This window comes from Ranitomeya variabilis, chromosome 1 (genome assembly GCF_051348905.1).
Source record: "Ranitomeya variabilis isolate aRanVar5 chromosome 1, aRanVar5.hap1, whole genome shotgun sequence".
NCBI classification, from domain to species: Eukaryota; Metazoa; Chordata; class Amphibia; order Anura; family Dendrobatidae; genus Ranitomeya; species Ranitomeya variabilis.
This window is the reverse complement of record NC_135232.1, coordinates 69941026-69962206: the sequence shown is the minus strand read 5'-3', so window position 1 is coordinate 69962206 and position 21181 is coordinate 69941026. Positions and strand designations below refer to the sequence as shown.

The 21181-nt window shown below is 47.4% G+C and overlaps 2 protein-coding genes across 2 annotated transcripts in view; one reads left to right on the top strand and one right to left on the bottom strand.

Moving 5' to 3' along the window:
* The window catches only part of MTREX (Mtr4 exosome RNA helicase), a 149493-nt gene that overhangs the window by 54427 nt on the left and 73885 nt on the right, over positions 1–21181 (top strand). The gene's annotated exons all lie outside the window — the stretch shown is intronic.
* LOC143793604 (uncharacterized) lies at positions 2716–5671 on the bottom strand. The gene is made up of 5 exons (XM_077280669.1): positions 5627–5671; positions 5472–5546; positions 4956–5151; positions 4640–4802; positions 2716–3882 (listed from the first exon to the last, which is right to left on the bottom strand). The coding sequence occupies exons 1-5, from the start codon at positions 5669–5671 to the stop codon at positions 2865–2867; spliced, it is 1497 nt and encodes a 498-aa protein (XP_077136784.1). The 3' UTR covers positions 2716–2864.

Below are 21181 nucleotides of genomic sequence, written 5' to 3'. Positions count from 1 at the left end.
GTGCTCATCAAAGAGAAAGAGAAAAACGGAGATGGATTCATCGCAGATTTTGGATACACCCTATCTTGGAAGTCCGGGAGAGCCGTGGAGCATACCATAGCTTGTTTGGCGAACTGAATGAGAACCTGGAGAAGTATTTCGAGTACACCAGGATGTCTCAGGAGAGCTTCCGGTATCTTCTGCGTCGGGTGGAAGGAGCCATCAGCAGGCAGGATACTCAGCTCCGGAGAGCTATATCCGCAGAGGAGCGGCTGCTGGTGACTCTACGGTATGTAGCTGTTTGAATGACTTGAGATATGTTCGGCTACGTTCACATCTTCCCTTTTTTTTTTTTTTTTTTTCTTAATTTTTGTTGGGGGTGGTATGGTCAATGTACTTTTAGGCTGTGTTTCTACGGTCAGTAAGCTTGTTTGACGCTGCAGCGTCAAACAAGCAGCGTCCAGATGTTCCAGCATAGTGGAGGGGATTTTATGAAATCCCGTCTCCACTATGCGTGGAAACCCGCACGCGGAGGCCCTGCGACTCCGGACATGCTGCGCGTCTTTTCAGAACACAGCATGTCCGTACACCTTGCGGGGACGCAGCGTCCCCGCAAGGTATATCACAGGGCCCTACGGCGAGGGGTGCGATGATCCCGGATGTGTACTGTACACATCCGGCACCATTGCGTCCCAGGAAGGGGGCGGGGCTTATCGCCGACCGGCTTCGCCGCTGCAACGATAGCGCCGCGTCTCCGGACAGTGGAGACATACCCTTATAAATTGCAATGTACTAATGTAATTTCTTTATCTTCTTGGCAGTTTCCTGGCTACCGGAGAGACCTTGCGATCCCTTCAATTTCAGTTCCGGATTGGAGTCTCCACTCTCTCGGGAATTATTGCTGAGACCTGCCGCGCTTTGTGGGATAACCTCCGGGAAGAATTTTTACCCGTCCCTACAAGCGATATCTGGTTGGCCAACGCCGAGAAATTTGAGGAAGTGTGTTCGTTTCCAAACTGTATTGGCGCGGTGGATGGCAAGCACATTCGTATTACCAAGCCAGGGAAAAGTGGATCCCTTTTCTATAACTACAAAAAATATTTTTCCACTGTGCTGATGGCAATTGCCGGTGCGGACTGCCGTTTTCTGGCAGTCGACATTGGTGCTTTTGGCCGGTCAAATGACTCGCGCACATTCAAAGAGTCTGATATGGGCCAAAAATTATATGGCAACAATTTCAATTTCCCCCAGCCACGACCTCTTCCCCACACCGAAGGCCCTGCGATGCCATTTGTTGTGGTTGGGGATGAGGCATTCCAAATGTCTGCCAACCTATTGAAACCCTACTCAAGTCGGGGCTTGGACCACACGAAAAGGGTGTTCAATTACAGACTGTCCAGGGCCAGAAGGACTGTGGAGTGCGCCTTTGGCATCCTTGTCTCTAAATGGCGGATATTAGGATCCGCCATTAATCTGAAAACTGAGACAGTGGATGAGGTGGTGAAGGCGTGTGTGGTTCTCCACAATTTTATTCTGTCCAAAGAGAGACTGAACGTTGATCTGGATGAAACCATAGCCAACCCATTGCCCAATTTCCATGATCATCCTCTGAGGTCAAGCGTGGAAATTGCGCAGATGAGGGACCGTTTTGCGGCCTATTTTGTGTCAGATGTTGGCCGTCTGTCATGGCAAGATTCAATGGTGTAATAAACTGTTGGACTGTATTCTGGTGTGACTATGCTAAAAATAGTTCACCAATGTAAATGTGCCTTATCTAAAAAACTTGTAAACCTTTGTTTTTAAAATGTTGTGTTTTAATAAAAAAAATTTCTTACGTTTTCTACCATGCTTCCAAGACAAAATTTATACCATACCATATTTATTTGTTTGTCAGATCGCCGTGTATCGTTGTGTTTGACAGCAAAATCAACGATACCAGCGATGTTTTACACTGGTAACCAGGGTAAACAACGGGTTACCAAGCGCATGGTCGCGCTTATGTTTACCGTGGTTACCAGTGTTAATTGTAAACTAAAAAATAAAAATAAATATACTCATCTTCGCGTCCCCTGGCGTCCACTTCCTGCACTGAGTGAGCGCCGGCCGTAAAGTGAATGCACAGCACAGCGTTGCTGTGAGGGACGTCACTCAGTCAGTGCAGGGAAGCTGACGCCGGGGGATGCGATTGTGAATATTTTTTTTTTTTTTTCATTTTACACTGGTAACCAGGGTAAACATCGGAAGTGCGCCCTGCGCTTAGCAACCCGATGTTTAACATGGTTACCCGGGGACCTCGGCATCGTTGGTCGCTGGAGAGCGGTCACACAGACAGCTCTCCAGCTCCCAAATAGCGATGCTGCAGTGAATTGCATCGTTGTCTGTTTTGCTGCAGCATTGTTAAGTGTGAAGGTACCTTTACAGTATGTGTCCACGTTCAGGATTGCATCCTGAATTGCTCAGGTTTTTTCATCAATATTTGTAAGCCAAAACCAGGAGTGGAACAATTAGGAAAAGTAGAATAGAAACATATGCTCCACTGCTGTATTTATTACCCACGCCTGGTTTTGGCTACAAATATTGAATTAAAATCCGGACCAAATTCGGATGCAATCCTGAGCGTGGACACATACCCTTTTTCTTTGAAAATAACTCATACACTTTAGTGTTTGGAAACACCTCATACAGCAATGAACGACACCCAAAGAAACGGTCAAATTAAAAAATCCAAAAATACTGTCTGACATTGCATATATGAGGCGTTTGAAGCACAAATAAACGGCGCACGGAGTGAATTACCGAGCATTGTACTTGAAAAGAAGACCAAATATTGTATACAAAAAAATAAATTTTTATTGGGGGGAAACAGAAAAAAAGGGAAAAGCAAATTAGGGGGTATCAACATCCGAGGGTGGATCAACATCCGCTACCAGCGGTGACCGGTAGCTTCGAGTTCTGGACCTGAGAGTGGGAGTGGTAGAGGAGGAGGAGGAGCCGCCATACTCGAGGAGGCTTGAGGGCAGGTCCAAACCCCCCGCAGGGTACACTGGGGAGACCGCCTCGTCAGTGGAGGAGGGAGGAGGCAACACAAGCCGCCTTCTTTTTTGGCTTGGTTGGCCCTGGCTGCTCCTGCTGTGGCTAGAGCCACGACGAGATGGTGTGTGTCCTGGAGCAGCCAGAACCTGTGCCTCTGGGTGTGTGTCTGTGTGCCTCCTCTTATGTTTTCTTTTTTTTTTTTCCCTGCCTTCGGCGGCATCTCCCCCAGAAGCACTCCTACGGGAGGATGAGGGCCTGGCAGGAGCAGGAGTGGGCCGCACACTGGTATGGTGGCTGTGGTGGCGTCGCCCGGCACTTGGACCAGGGTGGGGTGGCTGGAGTGACTCTGCAGCAGTAGTCGGAGTCACGCTAGCCAGCGACGGCACTACGGGCAGTGTCGCTGACTGCGCGACCCGAGACTGCTGCAGAGCCCTCACGTAAGAATTGTGGCAGTCCTGCATCACCGAAATCTGGAGTTCCGGCGTAAGGTTTTCCACCATGCCCTTAGCAATTGTGCTTAAAAAATGTTTTGCCGGATTTGTGAGCTCGGCTTCCAGGATTTCAAGGCGCCGTCCCATACTGGACATTTCATCTCTCAACGCCTTGAAACCGTTCTGGAACACCGTGCCCAAGTGCAAAAATTCAGGCATGACTGACCTGTCCGAGGCCCGCTGGCGCTGTCGGGAATTCCCGAACGAAGGTGCGCCAGAGGCCTCGGGCAGGGGAAAACCTGACGTACCGGCAGCCGGTTCTCCAGATGATGGTGGTGCAGGCCTGCTGTCGCTGTGGGATGGCTGTGACGGCTCAGATGGCGATCCATGAAGTTCCGCTTCACAGGGGGGAGCTCGCTGGAGGGTGCTGCTGTGTGTCCTGTGAAAAGATAATGTAAAAATTAGTCTTCAATTAATAAACTATCACATACGCCAACTCCTGTAAAAAAATGTTCATTACATGACACAACAAAACATTACAATCCCCTGTCTCTCACTCTGTGTGGCCTATAATAAATTGCTGATTGTTATCGCCAGCTGACCATTAGGGCTCACGATAACAATCATGGACATACCGACGGCAGAAAATGACTGTACATTCCCTCTGCCAAAGGCAATGCATACCCCTGTCATATTTTGAAAAAATTTTGGTGTGAAATAATAATTTCAAGATGCCGTCTATGTCTCAAAAATAATAGAAAATTTAAGGTCTATAAAAAAAAAATTTTAAAAAAAAAACAAAAAAAAACTTTGCTGATCTGATCGCAGGAATGTCCATGACGTTAGGATCTTGTGATCGAGACGTCATCATTATTCCTGCGATCAGAACTACACTGACTCAGAACGTAACCTGTCATGGACTACAAGGACTCTCGCTTAAACCTAAAAAAAATACCGTGGATGGCCAATATGCTACGCTGACTACATTGATGGCCAAGACACTATGTGCCTGGGAAATGTACTATGTGGATACGTGGCTAGAACGTGTACTATGTGGCTGCGATATAGTGGCCTGCAAACATACTATGTGTGTGGATGCACAATGTACGTGGCTGGGCAATGTACTATGTGGCTGTGCAATATATGTGTCTGGGCAATGTCCAATGTGCAATATGGTATGTGGACAAAATACTTACTGTCGGCGGCCAAGGACCGGTCTTAAGAACTGTAATTGGCGGTTGTATTTATATGGAACCGACTTGGCCGCAGCAGCACCACTCCTCGATTGCTCCTCCTCTGCACGGAGCCCCTTATTGAAACGGTCCTTTATGGATCGCCATCTGGTCCTCAACTTTGTCACTGTGAATGCAAAGAAAAAAAAAGGTTACATATGTAGCATTTTAAAATGATAAAACAACCGTGTGTGATGCAAAGTTTAGGCGTTGATAGCATCACACACGGTTGTGTTTATCCTGGCAAGATGGGTCATAGCAGCGTATCAGCAATACTCACTAAAGGTGCCTTTGTCCTTGGCGGAGGCACTGTCAAAGCCATCCCACAGCGACTTTGCCACCTCTGCCCACAAACGCCTAGAAACCACCTGGTCCATGTGCCGGGGGTCACGGCTGTCCCACAACGGGCCACGCTCCTGGATGCTGGAGATCAGGAGCTCCACATCGATACTGTCCCTGTGGTCCCGTTGTGAAACCTAGAAAAAATAGAAAACAAAAAGGTTACAAATAGGCAAATATAAACAACCATCATCAGCACCTGGCATGATTTGTACCTTTGCCCTATCCTTTGCCATTTTATGTATGTATATTGATGGTTTCTAAACCTGTATTTTTGAATGTTTTTGTGCAGGGAGTTCAACTGTATGTTACCTTCCCCCAAATACTTGCTGCCCTGAAAAGCTATATGTAATTAAGCTTAGTAAACAGCCCTAGTGAAACCAGGTTGCTCCTAATGTTCCTCCCAGCAGGATGCCACAAAAAAAAAAAAGATAAAAAAAAAACAACAAATACTCACTTGCCGGCCTGACGACCCATCTTGGCACCGATCTCCCTGCTCCCGCTGTGTGCCTTCCCCCTCACTTGAAGAAGCCTGTAAAAAAATGTATACAAAAATTAGTGACAATGCTACAAATGGCAGCGAATAGTAAGCAACTGGACATAATTACTCACCGCACTCCCCCTCGCCGATTGGCCAGATGCTGGAGAACTCGCCATTATTGCAAGTTTGCTCTGCAATGAAAAAATGAGCAAAAAATCACATTCAAAGCAATGCCACATACAATAAAACATTAAAACAACCACAATTGACTGTTGACTGATAGGACAATGCAAACTCAAAAAGCGACACCACAACGCCATACATTACAAGAGAAGACAATAGAAGAAACAATACAAGAATAGACCCAAACAAAATTAAGCAAAAATAGACACCTATGTCCAAATTTAAAAAAAAAAAAAATACAAAAATAAAGAGGAAAAAAAAAGGCACAATGAAATAGCAAACTGCACGCCATACTTTACAATAGCAACAAGACATGATCCAAAACAACACCATCTGGTGACATCTACCACAGAAATACATCTGAAAAAGGCGATAAATACCATTATAGATAATAAGCAATAAACATTACAGGACAATATACAGCAACCCAAAGAAAAACCATAGTCAAATAGAAAAGAGAACACAAGAAATTTTTAAAAAAGGGCCCAAACTAAAAAAAAAAAAAAAATAAATACTACACACTTGGCTATGGAAACATTAAAGACAGGAGATATATATATGGAAGCCATACAGAAAACGAATGGCATATAGCAGCACGGAACAATACAATACAAATGAAACATCATAAATGTAGCCCCCCACCAGCAAGAAAAGACACTCAAGGAAAGAAAAAAAAATGCCAACAGCATAATAAAACCCAGCAAGACATGAGCCTAGAAAACGCCATACGGTTACCCCAACAATAGAAGCCAGAAAAAGACATGCACCACAAATTTTACAATAAAAAATCTTACAAAAAAAAGGCATTGAACATCCGCATGACACAAGAACAACCAAAATATAAATCCAAAACCAATCCAAACCCAGCAAGGCCGCACACAAGAAACGCCAGCATATATCAGAAACACATTAAAAAAAATGTTATTATTCAATAACAACCTACAGTGCCATAACCGTACAATATCACAGAGCAAACATTGCACAAATTAAATCAAAAAAAAAAATAAAACACAGAAAAAAAATTATGCAAAGAGAAATATATACTTACAGGTTTGGAAAGCAGGTTGCTCCTCTCAGTGTCTTGTGTGGATAGCCTGGTGAAAGACAATGGCAAACCCCCACCCCTTTTTTTATATATATAGTGCTTTTTTTAAGTGTCTAGACAAAGTCTAGACAATGTTTTGCATTTTTGTAAGAAAAACGCATGCGTCGTACAACGCATCACGACGCAAGTACTTGCGTCGTCTGCGTTGTCAATGCAAGTCAATGGGAAAAAAGGCGCATCGACGACGCAAACACGACGCAAACACGACGCATGCGTTTTTTAAAAAGTCTGCGCCGCCCAAAAAATGCAACATGTTGCGTTTGCCGCGCCCTGGCAGGTGCGCCCTAACGCCGCATGCGGCGTACGACGCACCACAACGCATGACAACGCATGTACATGCGGCGCCATGCGGCCCCAATGTTAAAGATAGGGCCGCACGACGCATGCGGTGCGTTGCGGCGGCGACGCTGCGGCGCACACCGCAAATGTGAACGTAGCCTTAGTCTGTTGTAGTTCTATGAATCCAATAGAGGGCGCTCATATCACCGTGAATTAGTAGGCTGCTGTAATTCTAAGAATCCAATAGAGGGCGTTCATATCACCGTGAATTATTAGGCTGCTGTAATTCTAAGAATCCAATAGAGGGCGCTCATATCACTGTAAATTATTAGGCTGTTGTAGTTCTATGAATCAAATAGAGGGCGCTCATATCACCGTGAATTATTAGGCTGCTGTAATTCTAAGAATCCAATAGAGGGCGCTCATATCACCGTAAATTATTAGGCTGTTGTAGTTCTATGAATCCAATAGAGGGCGCTCATATCACCGTGAATTATTAGGCTGCTGTAATTCTACGAATCCAATAGAGGGCGCTCATATCACCGTGAATTAGTAGGCTGCTGTAATTCTAAGAATCCAATAGAGGGCGCTCATATCACCGTGAATTATTAGGCTGCTGTAATTCTAAGAATCCAATAGAGGGCGCTCATATCACCGTAAATTATTAGTCTGTTGTAGTTCTATGAATCCAATAGAGGGCGCTCATATCACCGTGAATTATTAGGCTGCTGTAATTCTACGAATCCAATAGAGGGCGCTCATATCACCGTGAATTAGTAGGCTGCTGTAATTCTATGAATCCAATAGAGGGCGCTCATATCACCGTAAATTATTTGGCTGTTGTAGTTCTATGAATCCAATAGAGGGCGCTCATACCACCGTGACTTCTACGCTGTTGTAGTTTTGTGATTCCGCTAGAGGGCGCCCCTTCATGAGTAAGGCTGCTGTAGCCTCTGGCGCTCATTTGTAAAGTCTGAAGGCTGTAATGTGCAGTCTGTGGGGAGCACTGACAATTCCTCCTACACGTTTCCTTGCGGTCACCGCACACGTCACATCGCCGCTCGCGGGCGCATCAACTTCGGCTACTTTCACACATCAGGTTTTCGCCGTCAGGCTCAATCCAGCTAATGTTGGAAAAAACGGATCTTTCGGAAATTGTGAAAAACTGATGTGACGGATCCCAGTTTGTGGATCTGCCGGCTATTTTGAGAGAGAGAATGGAAAATGCATGATTTGTATCATTTCACCTCACATTTCATCCGTTTATCGCCAGATCCGTCGCTTTCCATTTTTCCGACGAACAGAAAAAAACGTTCCTATGTCTGTTTTCTCTGGCCGCCGGAAAACGGATTTTTTACGGATCCGGCAAAAAACGGATGGAATGTGAGGCCATCCGGCGCTATACAAGTCGATGAGGAAAAAACGGATCCGGCGGCAACTTTTGCCGGATCCGTTTTTTTTTTTTCAAAATTCGCCGGATTGTGACTGACGGTGAAAACCTGGTGCGACCGCAGCCTTACAACACATGTTCCTGCGTACCCAATGTTAAAGGCTAAGGCTGGTTTCACACTTGCGTTTTGATCTTAAAATCGTGCGTTTTTTTTCTCTATACTTAACATTAAAAAACGCATGCGTTTTTTAGCATGTGTTTTGGCGCATTTTCGGCAACGCATGCGTTTTTGACGCGTGCGTTTAGTTGCAGAAATGCAACCTGTAGTAATTTCTAGCAGCGTTTTTTTGCCGCAAAAAAACGCATGCGTTTATTCGCGGCAAAAAAATGTATTGCTGTCTATGTAAACGCATGCGTTTTTATAGAAAAACACAAGAAAACACAAGAAAAAACAAGAAAACCCTAACCCTAAACACAAGAAGAAAAAAAAAAAACCCTAACCCTAAACACAAGAAAAAACAAGAAAACCCTAACCCTAGGGTTACTAGGGATCCTAACCCTAGGGATCCTAACCCTAACGGTTAGGGTTAGGATCCCCAGGGTTAGGGTTAGGATCCCTAGGGTTAGGGTTAGGGTTAGGATCCCTAGGGTTACTGGGGATCCTAACCCCAACCCTAGCTATTACTATTTATAGTGGGTTTTCTAGTTGATTTTGATGATTGGCAGCTGTCACACACTTCTCAGCATGCGTTTAAAAAACGCAAATGCAGGAAAAAACGCATGTAAACGCGGCAAAACGCTGCATTTTTTTTCTGCATGCAAAAACGCATGCGTCTAAAAAAACGCAGCGTTTGCACGCGTTTACATGCGTTTTTTCACCACATGCGTTTTTTTAAAAACGCTGCAGATCAAAACGCAAGTGTGAAGCCAGCCTAACGTCACATTTGCATATATGTGTGCAGCGTATCCTCTGCGTGCGCAAACACATGCCAAAGCGCATGTTTACACAGCATTTTTTATTCACATCAGCTTACGCATGATGGCAAAAAAAAGCTGCGTTTGCATGTGTTTTTATATGCGTTTGCATTGTTTATGCGCATGCATTCGATATTTGCAGGAGGGCATGTCTCAATCAGTTCCTGGACATGCGCAGTCCTTGCGTACGCATGCGTTCCCATAGACAGGGATGTTTTTTTTATGCACTCATGCGCATGCCTGCGCATATTTGACAGATTTTTGACGCCTTCAAAAATGCAACATGTTGCTTACGAACACATACAAACGCATGTCCATGCATACACCAAGTTAAATATATGTACGCATGACGCATGCGGATCTATGCGGAACAAACGCTGCATGCACAGACGCAAATGTGAAACCAGCCAAAGATAGGTACGCAGGGAAACACAGGACACATGGAGAAGTAGGCTGAGCGTAGACGGAGCTTCAGGGAGGACGTACGCAGCCATCCGCAGCCCTCCTAAACGCAAATGTGAACCTAGCCTGAGTCTTCAGGCTGCTACAGTCAATGTACATCCAATAGATAGCGCTCATTACATAGTGATCCTGTAGCAGTGATGGCGAACCTTTTTATAGGTCGAGTGCCTGAACTGCAACCCAAAACCCACTTATTTATGGTAAAGTGCCAATGAGGACACAGATCCAGCTGAAGTAGGGGATGGTGTCGCGTGCCCACAGGGAGGGTTCTGCATGAGCACTGTGGCCTCTGTGCCATAGGTTCACCACCACTGTCCTATAGGATAGTTAGGCTGCTACAGTCATGTACATCCAATAGATGGCGCTCATTATATAGTGAGGTTGATAGCCATGTGCATCCAATAGATGGCACTACATATAGGTGGTCCCCACAAACCAGGACCCCTGGAACAGCTCACCCAAACCCACCCTGACCGAACAACCAAAACAACCTGACAAAAGCCAGAATCCGGACAATGGTAGAGGAGAGGTACGTCAGTGTCTGGAGGAACGAGATCAGCAGCTCACAGAAACTGACTGTGTACCGGAGTCTACAGAGAGACTACAGACTGGCTCCATATGTGGAGAAACTCTCAGACCCCAGAGACCGCCAGATCCTGAGCCGGTATAGACACCGTGCCCACAGTCTGGCCATCGAGGTCGGCCGGCACAGACAGAGCTACTAGCCCAGGAAGGACAGACTGTGCCTACACAGTGACCTGGAGGAGGAGACCCACCTCCTGCTACACTGCACCAAATACTCAGCAGTGTGGGATTCAGCTCCACGGAGGAAGTGAAAACCTATATCCTGTGGGGGCTAAGAAGAGAGCGCGGGGGAGCTGGCAGTTCTGTATGTGAGCGCGTGCAATAGGCTGCAAGGAAGGCAACCATGATGTGCCATGACTTCATTAGCCCCTCCCCGTACCCCATCCATCGTTCCTACAGTCCCCACCCATTATCCCCACAGTCCCTACTCCCTATTCCCCACTGTACACATGCTTTGGCAAAACTGTCTATTTGGTCCTGCCAATAAAGCTTCTTTGAATTTGAATAGTGAGCCTATAAAGCTACTTAAACTGCTACAGTCGTCTACATCCAATAGATGGCGCTCTTTACAGCGAATCTTCAGGCTGCTATAGTCATGTACATCCAATAGAATAGATGACACTCATTATGTATAGTGATCCCACAGGCTGCGCAGTCACGTGCATCCAATAAATGGCGCTCATATAGTGATCCTATAAGGCTACTGAAAGGGAATCTCTCACCCCAAAATTCACCTGTAAGTTGCGGCCACCACCATCAGGGGCTTATCTACAGTATTCTGGAATGCTGTAAATAAGCTCCCGATGTTACCTGAAAGATGAGAAAAAGAGGTTAGATTATACTTACCAGGTGCGATACAGGTCTGATGGACGTTACGGTGCGGTTCGGGGCCTCCCATCTTCTACAGTGCGCAGGTGCCGGTAAGGGTCAGAGAGGCCTGCGCACTGCAGTACTTTGCTCGGCCCTCAACAGGACAGATCAGTACGCCTGCGCCAGAGCCGCAGCGGAAGACAAGAAGAGGACGTCATCGTATGAGGATGGGAGGCCCCGGACCGCGATGCCCATCGGACCGGACCACAGCGGGGACCGCCCCTGGGTGAGTATAATCTAACTTGTATTTCTTACCTTTCAGGTTATATCGGGGGCTTATCTACAGCATTACAGAATGAGAGAGAGAGATCGATGTTGATCCCAGAACGGAAAATGTGCATGGTTTCAATGCAAAATGCTTGGAAAACCAGATCCGGAGGCCGGATTCATCTTTTCACACGTTTTCAACCGGCTCCGTCAATGTGTGCTTTTTTCGCCGGACGAAAAAACGTTCCTCTGTACGTTTTCTCTGTCTGCTGGAAACGACTATTTAGACGGATCCAGCAAAAAACGGATGAAACGTCTGGCCATCAGGCGCAATCCGGCACTAATACAACACTATGAGAAAAAAACAGATCCGGCGTAAAAAAAAAAATGGATCCGTATTTTTCTAAACTTGCCGGATTGTGCCTGAAACAAATAATCTGATGTGTGAAAGTAGCCTAAGGCTACTTTCACACTTGCGTCGGTACGGGGCCATCACTAAGCGTCGGCGCGACGTACCGATGCCCGTTGTGAAAATTTGGCACAACGTGGGCAGCGGATGCAGTTTTTCAACGCATCCGCTGCCCATTGTAAAGTCCGGGGGGAAGGGGGCGTAGTTCTGGCCGTGCATGCGCGGTAGGAAAGGGCGGATCCGACGCACGAAAAAAACGTTACACTGAACGTTTTTTCGTGCCGATAGTCCGCCAAAACACGACGCATCCAGTGCACGACGTGTGGCCATCCGTCACAATCCGTCGGCAATACAAGTCTATGGGAAAATGCAGGATCCTGTATTCTCAAAAATCGACGGATTGTGACGGAAGCTGAAAAAGTGTGAAAGTAGCCTTAAGCTACTTAAACTGCTACAGTCATGTACATTCAATTGATGGCACTCATTAATTCAAATTCTAAGAAGATTTATTGGCAGGACCAAATAGACATTAGTTTTGCCAAAGGATGTGAACAATAGGGAATAGCGACTGGGGACTGTGGGAATAATGGGTGAGGACTGTAGGAACGATGGGTGGGGTACGGGGTGGGGGCAGGAAGTCCGTGGCATATGATGGTTGCCTTTCTCTCAGCCTATGGCACGTGCTCACATACTGCACTGCTATCATTATATAGTGAGCATATTGGCTGCTACAATCATGTACATCCAATAGATGGCGCTCATTATACTGGGAGTCTTCAGGCTGATACAGTCATGTTTATCCAATAGATGGCGCTCATTATACTGAGAGTGTCTGGCTGCAACGGTCATGTACATCCAATAGATGGCGCTCATTATACTGAGTCTTCAGGCTGCTACAGTCATGTACATCCAATAGATGGCGCTCTTTATACTGTGTGTCTTCAGGCTGCTACAGTCATGTACATCCTATATAATAGATGGTACTCATTATCGGCTACTTTCACACATCAGGTTTTCGCCCTCAAGCTGAATTTGGCAACTTTTGAAAATAAACGGATCCGTTGCAAATTGTGAAAAACTGATGCGATGGATCCTTTTTTTTTTTGCCGGATCCGACTAGTTGATATCCGGGCACTGGCTGGTCCGAGGAAAGAGAGAACTCCAGAATGGAAAATGCAGCTATGGGGCATGCTCAATGTAAAAAAACAGAATTGGTTGCTAGATTAACTAATTTGACGAATCCGTCGCCATAGACTTCCATTATAGCAAAAGCCGCATGGAGCCGCATCTGTCGCTGGCTGTTTTTTAGGCTACGTTCAGATTTGCGGTCCTCGCCGCAGCGTCGGGCGCCGCAGCGGCGCCGCATGCATCATGCGCCCCTATATTTAACATGGGGGTGCATGGACATGCGTCGCACTTGCGTTTTGCGCCGCATGCGTCGCTGCGGCGCCCGCGTCCGGGCGCAGAGGACGCAGCAAGTTGCATTTTTGCTGCGTCCAAAATCAATTAAAAAAAGGACGCATGCGGCGCAAAACGCAGCGTTGTGCATGCGTTTTGCTGCGTTTTTGTTTGCGTTGTGCGCTGCGGCGCACAACGCAAATGTGAACGTAGCCTTAGACGGACACAAAAAACGTTCCTCTGTGCTTTCTCTCCGGCTGCCGGACCGATAATTTTTGACAGATCTGGCGAAAAAATGGATGAAACGTGAGGCCATCCGGCGCTATACAAGTCTATGAAAAAAAAAAATCTGATCCGGCGGCAAATTTTGCCAGATCCGTTTTTTTTTTCAAAATTCCCCAGATTGCGCCTGACAGCAAAAACCTGATGTATGAAAGTAGCCTATATACTGTGTCTTCAGGCTGCTACAGTCATGTACATCCAATAGATGGCGCTCATTATACTGGGAGTCTTCAGGCTGCTGCAGTCATGTACATCCAATAGATGGCGCTCATTATACTGAGTCTTCAGGCTGCTGCAGTCATGTACAGCCAATAGATGGCGCTCATTTAATACTGAGTCTTCAGGCTGCTACAGTCATGTACATCCAATAGATGGCGCTTCAATATACTGAGTCTTCAGGCTGCTACAGTCATGTACATCCAGTAGATGGCGCTTCATTATACAATGATTCTTCAGGCTGCTACAGTCATGTTCATCCAATAGATGGCGCTCATTATACTGAGTCTTCAGGCTGCTGCAGTCATGTACAGCCAATAGATGGCGCTCATTTAATACTGAGTCTTCAGGCTGCTACAGTCATGTACATCCAATAGATGGCGCTTCAATATACTGAGTCTTCAGGCTGCTACAGTCATGTACATCCAGTAGATGGCGCTTCATTATACAATGATTCTTCAGGCTGCTACAGTCATGTTCATCCAATAGATGGCGCTCATTATACTGAGTCTTCAGGCTGCAACAGTCATGTACATCCAATAGATGGTGCTTCATTATACTGTGAGTCTGAAAGGGAACCTGTCACCCCGTTTTTTGAAGATGAGCTAAAATTAGCGTTAAATAGGGGCAGAGCTGGGCGTTACATTAGTGTCTTTGTGTGCCTTTATTACCCACCTATGCTGCCGAAATACGGTACCTTTGTAAAGTCGCCGTTTTCTGCTGTCACTCACGCTGGTCTGGTCATATGGGCGTGGTGACAGCGCTGTTTCTCCCCCAGAATCCTACTCATCATTCCGTTGGTGGCGTAGTGGTGTGCGCATGTCCAAAAGGCGAAGCCACTGCCCAGGTGATGAAAAACAGCGCGATCTGCGCTATTCAGCCGTTTACCGGTGGGCGCGGCCATCTTTCCTGTGGCCGCGCCTGCGCAGATGGAGCGCTCTGCTGCCCGGGGCTTCAGGAAAATGGCCGCGGAATTCCGCGCGTGTGCAGATGGAGATCGCGGCGGCCATTTTCCTGAAGCCCTGGGCAGCAGAGCGCTCCATCTGCGCACGCGTTGCCACAGAAAGATGGCCGCGCCCACCGGTAAACGGCTGAATAGCGCAGATCGCGCTGTTTTTCATCACCTGGGCAGTGGATTCGCCTTTTGGACATGCGCACACCACTACGCCACCAACGTGATGATGAGCCTGATCTGGGGGAGAAACAGCGCTGTCACCACGCCCATAGGACCAGACCAGCTTGAGTGACAGCAGAAAACGGCGACTTTACAAAGGTATTTCGGCAGCATAGGTGGGGAATAATGGCACACAAAGACACTAATGTAACGCCCGGCTCTGCCCCTATTTAACTCTATGTTTAGCTCATCTTCAAAAAACGGGGTGACCGGTTCCCTTTAAGGCTGCTACAGTCATGTACATCCAGTAGATGGTGCTCATAATTATGTATTTATATAGCACCATTGATTCCATGGTGCTGTACATGAAGAGGGGTTACATACAAATTACAGATATCATTGACAGTAAGCAAACTTGACAAACTGATACAGAGCTGTGAGGACCCTGCCCTTGTGGGCTTACATTCTACCTGATGGTGGGAATGGTTGGGGGTGCAGCAGCTCTGGTGTTAGGTTAGGTTCACATTGCAAAACGCATGCAAATGCATGATAATGCAGCGTTTTTTCTGCATCAACTTACGCATGACGGATAAAAACGCAACATTTGCATGCGTTCGTGTTTTTTATGCGCATTCATTTGATAGGAAAAATTGTTTCAAGAAGAATTTCTTTGGCACAAGCCATGCCAGATGGACGTGTCTCATGGGATTTTTGTATATAGATCCTTAAGCGAACGCAAGCACTTGCGTACACATGCGTTCCCACAGACTGTAATGCGTATATTTGACGCACTCCTTCTGCAAGTGCCCGCATGTGTATGGCTGCAGAAATTTGGCGCCACAAAAATTCTAACATGGTGCTTCAGCCACGCCCAGCTGCACACCGCGAAAATACACATGCGTAAGCAAGCGCGGGCGCACGCATGTACCTGCGTCTACAATGTAAAAGATAGGAAATTAAGACGCATATGTCCAAAATGCTGCAGACACAACCGCAAATGTGAAACCAGCCTTAGTGAGGCGGTAGCTCCGGTGGTGAGGAGGCAGCGGGGTCAGTGCAGGCTGTAGGCTTTCCTGAAGAGGTGGGTTTTCAGGTTCTGTCTGAAGGATCCGAATGTGGTTGATAGTCGGACGTGTTGGGGCAAAGAATTCCAGAGGATGGGGGATATTCAGGAGAAGTCTTGGAGGCGGTTGGGTGAGGAGCAAATAAGTGTGGAGGAGAGAAGGAGGTCTTGGGAGGACCGGAGAGTACGTGCGGGAAGTTGTCGGGAGATTAGTTCAGAGATATAAGGAGGGGGGGACAGGTTATGGATTTTCTTTGTAGGTTAGTATTAGGCTAAGTTGACATTTGCATATATGTGCGCAGCTTGTCATCTGCATACACAAGCACATGCAAATTTTTACACAGCGTTTTTTATCCGCATCAGCTTACTCATGACGGCAAAAAGAACACTGCGTGTGCATGCGTATGTATGCGTTTTTGCCTGCATTTGCGGTTTTATGCGCATGCGTTCAATATTTCCAGGAGGGCGTGTCTCAAATCAGTTCCTGGACATTCACAGTCCAAAGTACGCCAGCGCATCGAACACATGCATACGCAAGGACATGTGTACGCATGCGTCCCCATAGACAGTAATGTGTTTTTTAACGCACTCTCTGTCTGTGGGAACGTATTGGTATGCAAGGACATGCGTTCGATGCGCTTGCGTACTTTGGACTGTGAATGTCCAGGAACTGTTTTGAGATGCGCCCTCCTGGAAATATTGAACGTATGCGCATAAAAACTGCAAACGCAGGCAAAAACGCATACAAACGCATGCACACGCTGCGTTTTTCGTCATGCGTAAGCTGATGCGGATAAAAATTGCTGCGTAAACATGCGTTTACACATGCAGATATGCTGCGCACATATGCGCAAATGTGAACTTAGCCTAAATATGTGATTCTTCAGATTTTGTGTGATTCTGTGCCTGATGAAGAGACGTATGTAGTCTCGAAAGCTTGTAATTAGTTAGCATTTTTAAGGCTACGTTCACATTTGCGTTGTGAGCCGCAGCGTCGGCGCCGCAGCGCACAACGCAAACAAAAACGCGGCAAAACGCACGCTAAAACGCTGCGTTTTGCGCCGCATGCGTCCTTTTTGGCCGAAAGTTGGACGCAAAAAAAATGCAACTTGAAGCATTTCTTGCGTCCAACGCTTGCGGCCATGCGGCGCAAAACGCAGCACAACGCATGTCCATGCGCCCCCATGTTAAATATAGGGGCGCATGATGCATGCTGCGGCGCCCGACGCTGCGGCGCTAGCCGCAAATGTGAACGTAGCCTTAGTTAGCCATTAAAAGGTATCAACCACTGAGGACTGCCAAATCTAAATATTTTTCTATCTACAAACACGGTACCAAGATATTTATCTAGGCTGCTATAGTCCTATAAATCCAATAGGTTGTGCTCAGGCTAGTTTCACATTTGCGGTTGAGTCCACAGCGTATCGTCCGCAAACGCTGCGGTTTTTAGCCACAACAGCTTACGCATGATGGAAAAAACACTGCGTTTTCATGCATTTGTGCTTTTTATGCGCATGCGTTCAATAGGAAAGATTTTCCAGGAGAATTTCCTTGACAAAAGCCACACCGAATGGGCGTCTCATGGGATTTCTGTATTTAGACCCTTGTGCAAACGCAAGCGAACGCCTGTCCTTGCGTACACCTGCATTCCCATACACAGTAATGCATTGTTTTGACGCACTCATCCACATGTGTATGCCTGCACATATTTTGCTTGTCAAGAAATGGAACATGTTGTGGTCGACGGGCGCGACGAAACAACGCTTCCGCATACAAACTAATGCAAACGCATATCCTTGCATACACAATGTTAATTATAGGTACGCAAGACGCATGCGGATCTGTACGCTGCACACAGATGCGCTAATGTGAACCTGGCCTAACTCATCTGCCTGTAAAATAAGCTGCTCTCAGGGCGCCAAGTGGTCAATAAAACATTCTGAAATCCGTGACTGTCTCCTCGGTATTCAGGAGCTCAGCGCCGGCTCCTGAGGGATGCAGGAACCAGGGTGTATAGAGAGGCCATGAAAGCGGATGAGCGAGGGCAGCGCTATTGATGTGAAGGCGGCTACTTAGGCTACTTTCACACATCAGGTTTTTTCATCAGGCACAATCCGGCGAATGTTGTAAAAACCGGATCCGGCGCAGATTGTGAAAAACTGATGCGACGGATCCGGCTAGCATTTGTAGATTATTGGATTAAAAAAAAATTTGGAGCATGCTCAGTTAAAAAAAAAACGGAATCCGGCGCCGGATCCGTCATTTTCCGAATCCGGCGCCGGATCCGTCATTTTCCGAATCCGGCACCTTCCGGCTTCCATAGGCTTCCATTCTAGCAAACAGCCGGAAGCGCCGATCCGGTGCTTCCGGCTTTTTCGCCTGAGACAAAAAACGTTGCTATGGACGGTTTTTCCGGAAACGGCAGATTTGCCAGATCTGGCGAAAACCGGACGAAACGCAATGTCATCGGCGCAATCCGGCACTAATACAAGTCTATGGGAAAAAAATTGGATCCGGCGGCAACATTCGCTGGATCCGTTTTTTTGAAATTTAGCCTGACAGCGAAAACCTGATGTGTGAAAGTAGCCTGAAAAGGCCGGTTCTCTCAGGACCGCTGAGCTATTGATTATCTACACAAAACTAGTGTTTTCCCTGTGGAATTTTACTGCCGCAGACATGTAAACCAATAGATGGCGCTCGTTATACTGTGAGTTCATGCTGCCGCAGACATGTAAACCAATAGATGGCGCCCGTTATACTGTGAGTCTTCAGGCTGCCGCAGACATGTAAGGCTACGTTCACATTTGCGTTGTGCGCCGCAGCGTCGGCGCCGCAGCGCACAACGCAAACAAAAACGCGGCAAAACGCACGCTAAAACGCTGCGTTTTGCGCCGCATGCGTCGTTTTTGCCCGCAAGTTGGACGCAAAAAAAATGCAACTTGAAGCGTTTCTTGCGTCCAACGCTTGCGGCCATGCGGCGCAAAACGCAGCACAACGCATGTCCATGCGCCCCCATGTTAAGTATAGGGGCGCATGACGCATGCGGCGCCGCTGCGGCGCTGACCGCAAATGTGAACGTAGCCTAAACCAATAGATGGCGCTCGTTATACTGTGAGTTCATGCTGCTGCAGACATGTATGGCGCTCGTTATAGGCTACGTTCACATTTGCGGTCAGCGCCGCAGCGTCGGGCGCCGCAGCGGCGCCGCATGCGTCATGCGCCCCTATATTTAACATGGGGGCGCATGGACATGCGTTGTGCTGCGTTTAGCGCCGCATGGCCGCAAGCGTTGGACGCAAGAAACGCATCAAGTTGCATTTTTTTTGCGTCCAACTTGCGGCCAAAAACGACGCATGCGGCGCAAAACGCAGCGTTTTAGCGTGCGTTTTGCCGCGTTTTTGTTTGCGTTGTGCGCTGCGGCGCCGACGCTGCGGCGCACAACGCAAATGTGAACGTAGCCATACTGTGAGTCTTCAGGCTGCCGCAGACATGTAAACCAATAGATGGCGCCCGTTACAGTGAGTTCATGCTGCTGCAGACATGTAAACCAATAGATGGCGCCCGTTATACTGTGAGTCTTCAGGCTGCCGCAGACATGTAAACCAATAGATGGCGCTCGTTATACTGTGAGTCTTCAGGCTGCCGCAGACATGTAAACCAATAGATGGCGCCCGCTATACTGTGAGTCTTCATGCTGCCGCATACATGTAAACCAATAGATGGCGCCCGTTATACAGTGAGTCTTCAGGCTGCCGCAGACATGTAAACCAATAGATGGCGCCCGTTATACTGTGAGTCTTCAGGCTGCCGCAGACATGTAAACCAATAGATGGCGCCCGTTATAGGCTACGTTCACATTTGCGGTGTGCGCCGCAGCGTCGCCGCCGCAACGCACAACGCAGACAAAAACGCAACACAACGCATGCACAACGCTGCGTTTTGCGCCGCATGCGTTCAACGCATGCGGCGCAAAACGCAGCGTTTTTTGTAAACGCAGTTGCGTTTCCAACAAAAAACGCAGCGTTTTGCGCCGCATGCGTTTTTTGTGCAGTGAGTCATTCTTCATCCCACCCACAAAAAAAAGTGTCTACACAATAGATAAGGGCCACCAATGGCTAGAAGAGGGTTGGTGTTTATGTAATTGTGTATATATACCATGGCAGACATGAATTCCTCCCATTTGCTGGTATTCATGATGGAGCGTCCCTTGGACAGTGTTATCATGGATATGGAGATGGATTTAGCCTTGGCTCATGCCTATGCTGTCGCCTGTGCTCATCAAAGAGAAAGAGAAAAACGGAGATGGATTCATCGCAGATTTTGGATACACCCTATCTTGGAAGTCCGGGAGAGCCGTGGAGCATACCATAGCTTGTTTGGCGAACTGAATGAGAACCTGGAGAAGTATTTCGAGTACACCAGGATGTCTCAGGAGAGCTTCCGGTATCTTCTGCGTCGGGTGGAAGGAGCCATCAGCAGGCAGGATACTCAGCTCCGGAGAGCTATATCCGCAGAGGAGCGGCTGCTGGTGACTCTACGGTACGTAGCTGTTTGAATGACTTGAGATATGTTCGGCTACGTTCACATCTTCCCTTTTTTTTTTTTTTTTTTTTCTTAATTTTTGTTGGGGGTGGTATGGTCAATGTACTTTTAGGCTGTGTTTCTACGGTCAGTAAGCTTGTTTGACGCTGCAGCGTCAAACAAGCAGCGTCCAGATGTTCCAGCATAGTGTAGGGGATTTTATGAAATCCCGTCTCCACTATGCGTGGAAACCCGCACGCGGAGGCCCTGCGACTCCGGACATGCTGCGCGTCTTTTCAGAACACAGCATGTCCGTACACCTTGCGGGGACGCAGCGTCCCCGCAAGGTATATCACAGGGCCCTACGGCGAGGGGTGCGATGATCCCGGATGTGTACTGTACACATCCGGCACCATTGCGTCCCAGGAAGGGGGCGGGGCTTATCGCCGACCGGCTTCGCCGCTGCAACGATAGCGCCGCGTCTCCGGACAGTGGAGACATACCCTTATAAATTGCAATGTACTAATGTAATTTCTTTATCTTCTTGGCAGTTTCCTGGCTACCGGAGAGACCTTGCGATCCCTTCAATTTCAGTTCCGGATTGGAGTCTCCACTCTCTCGGGAATT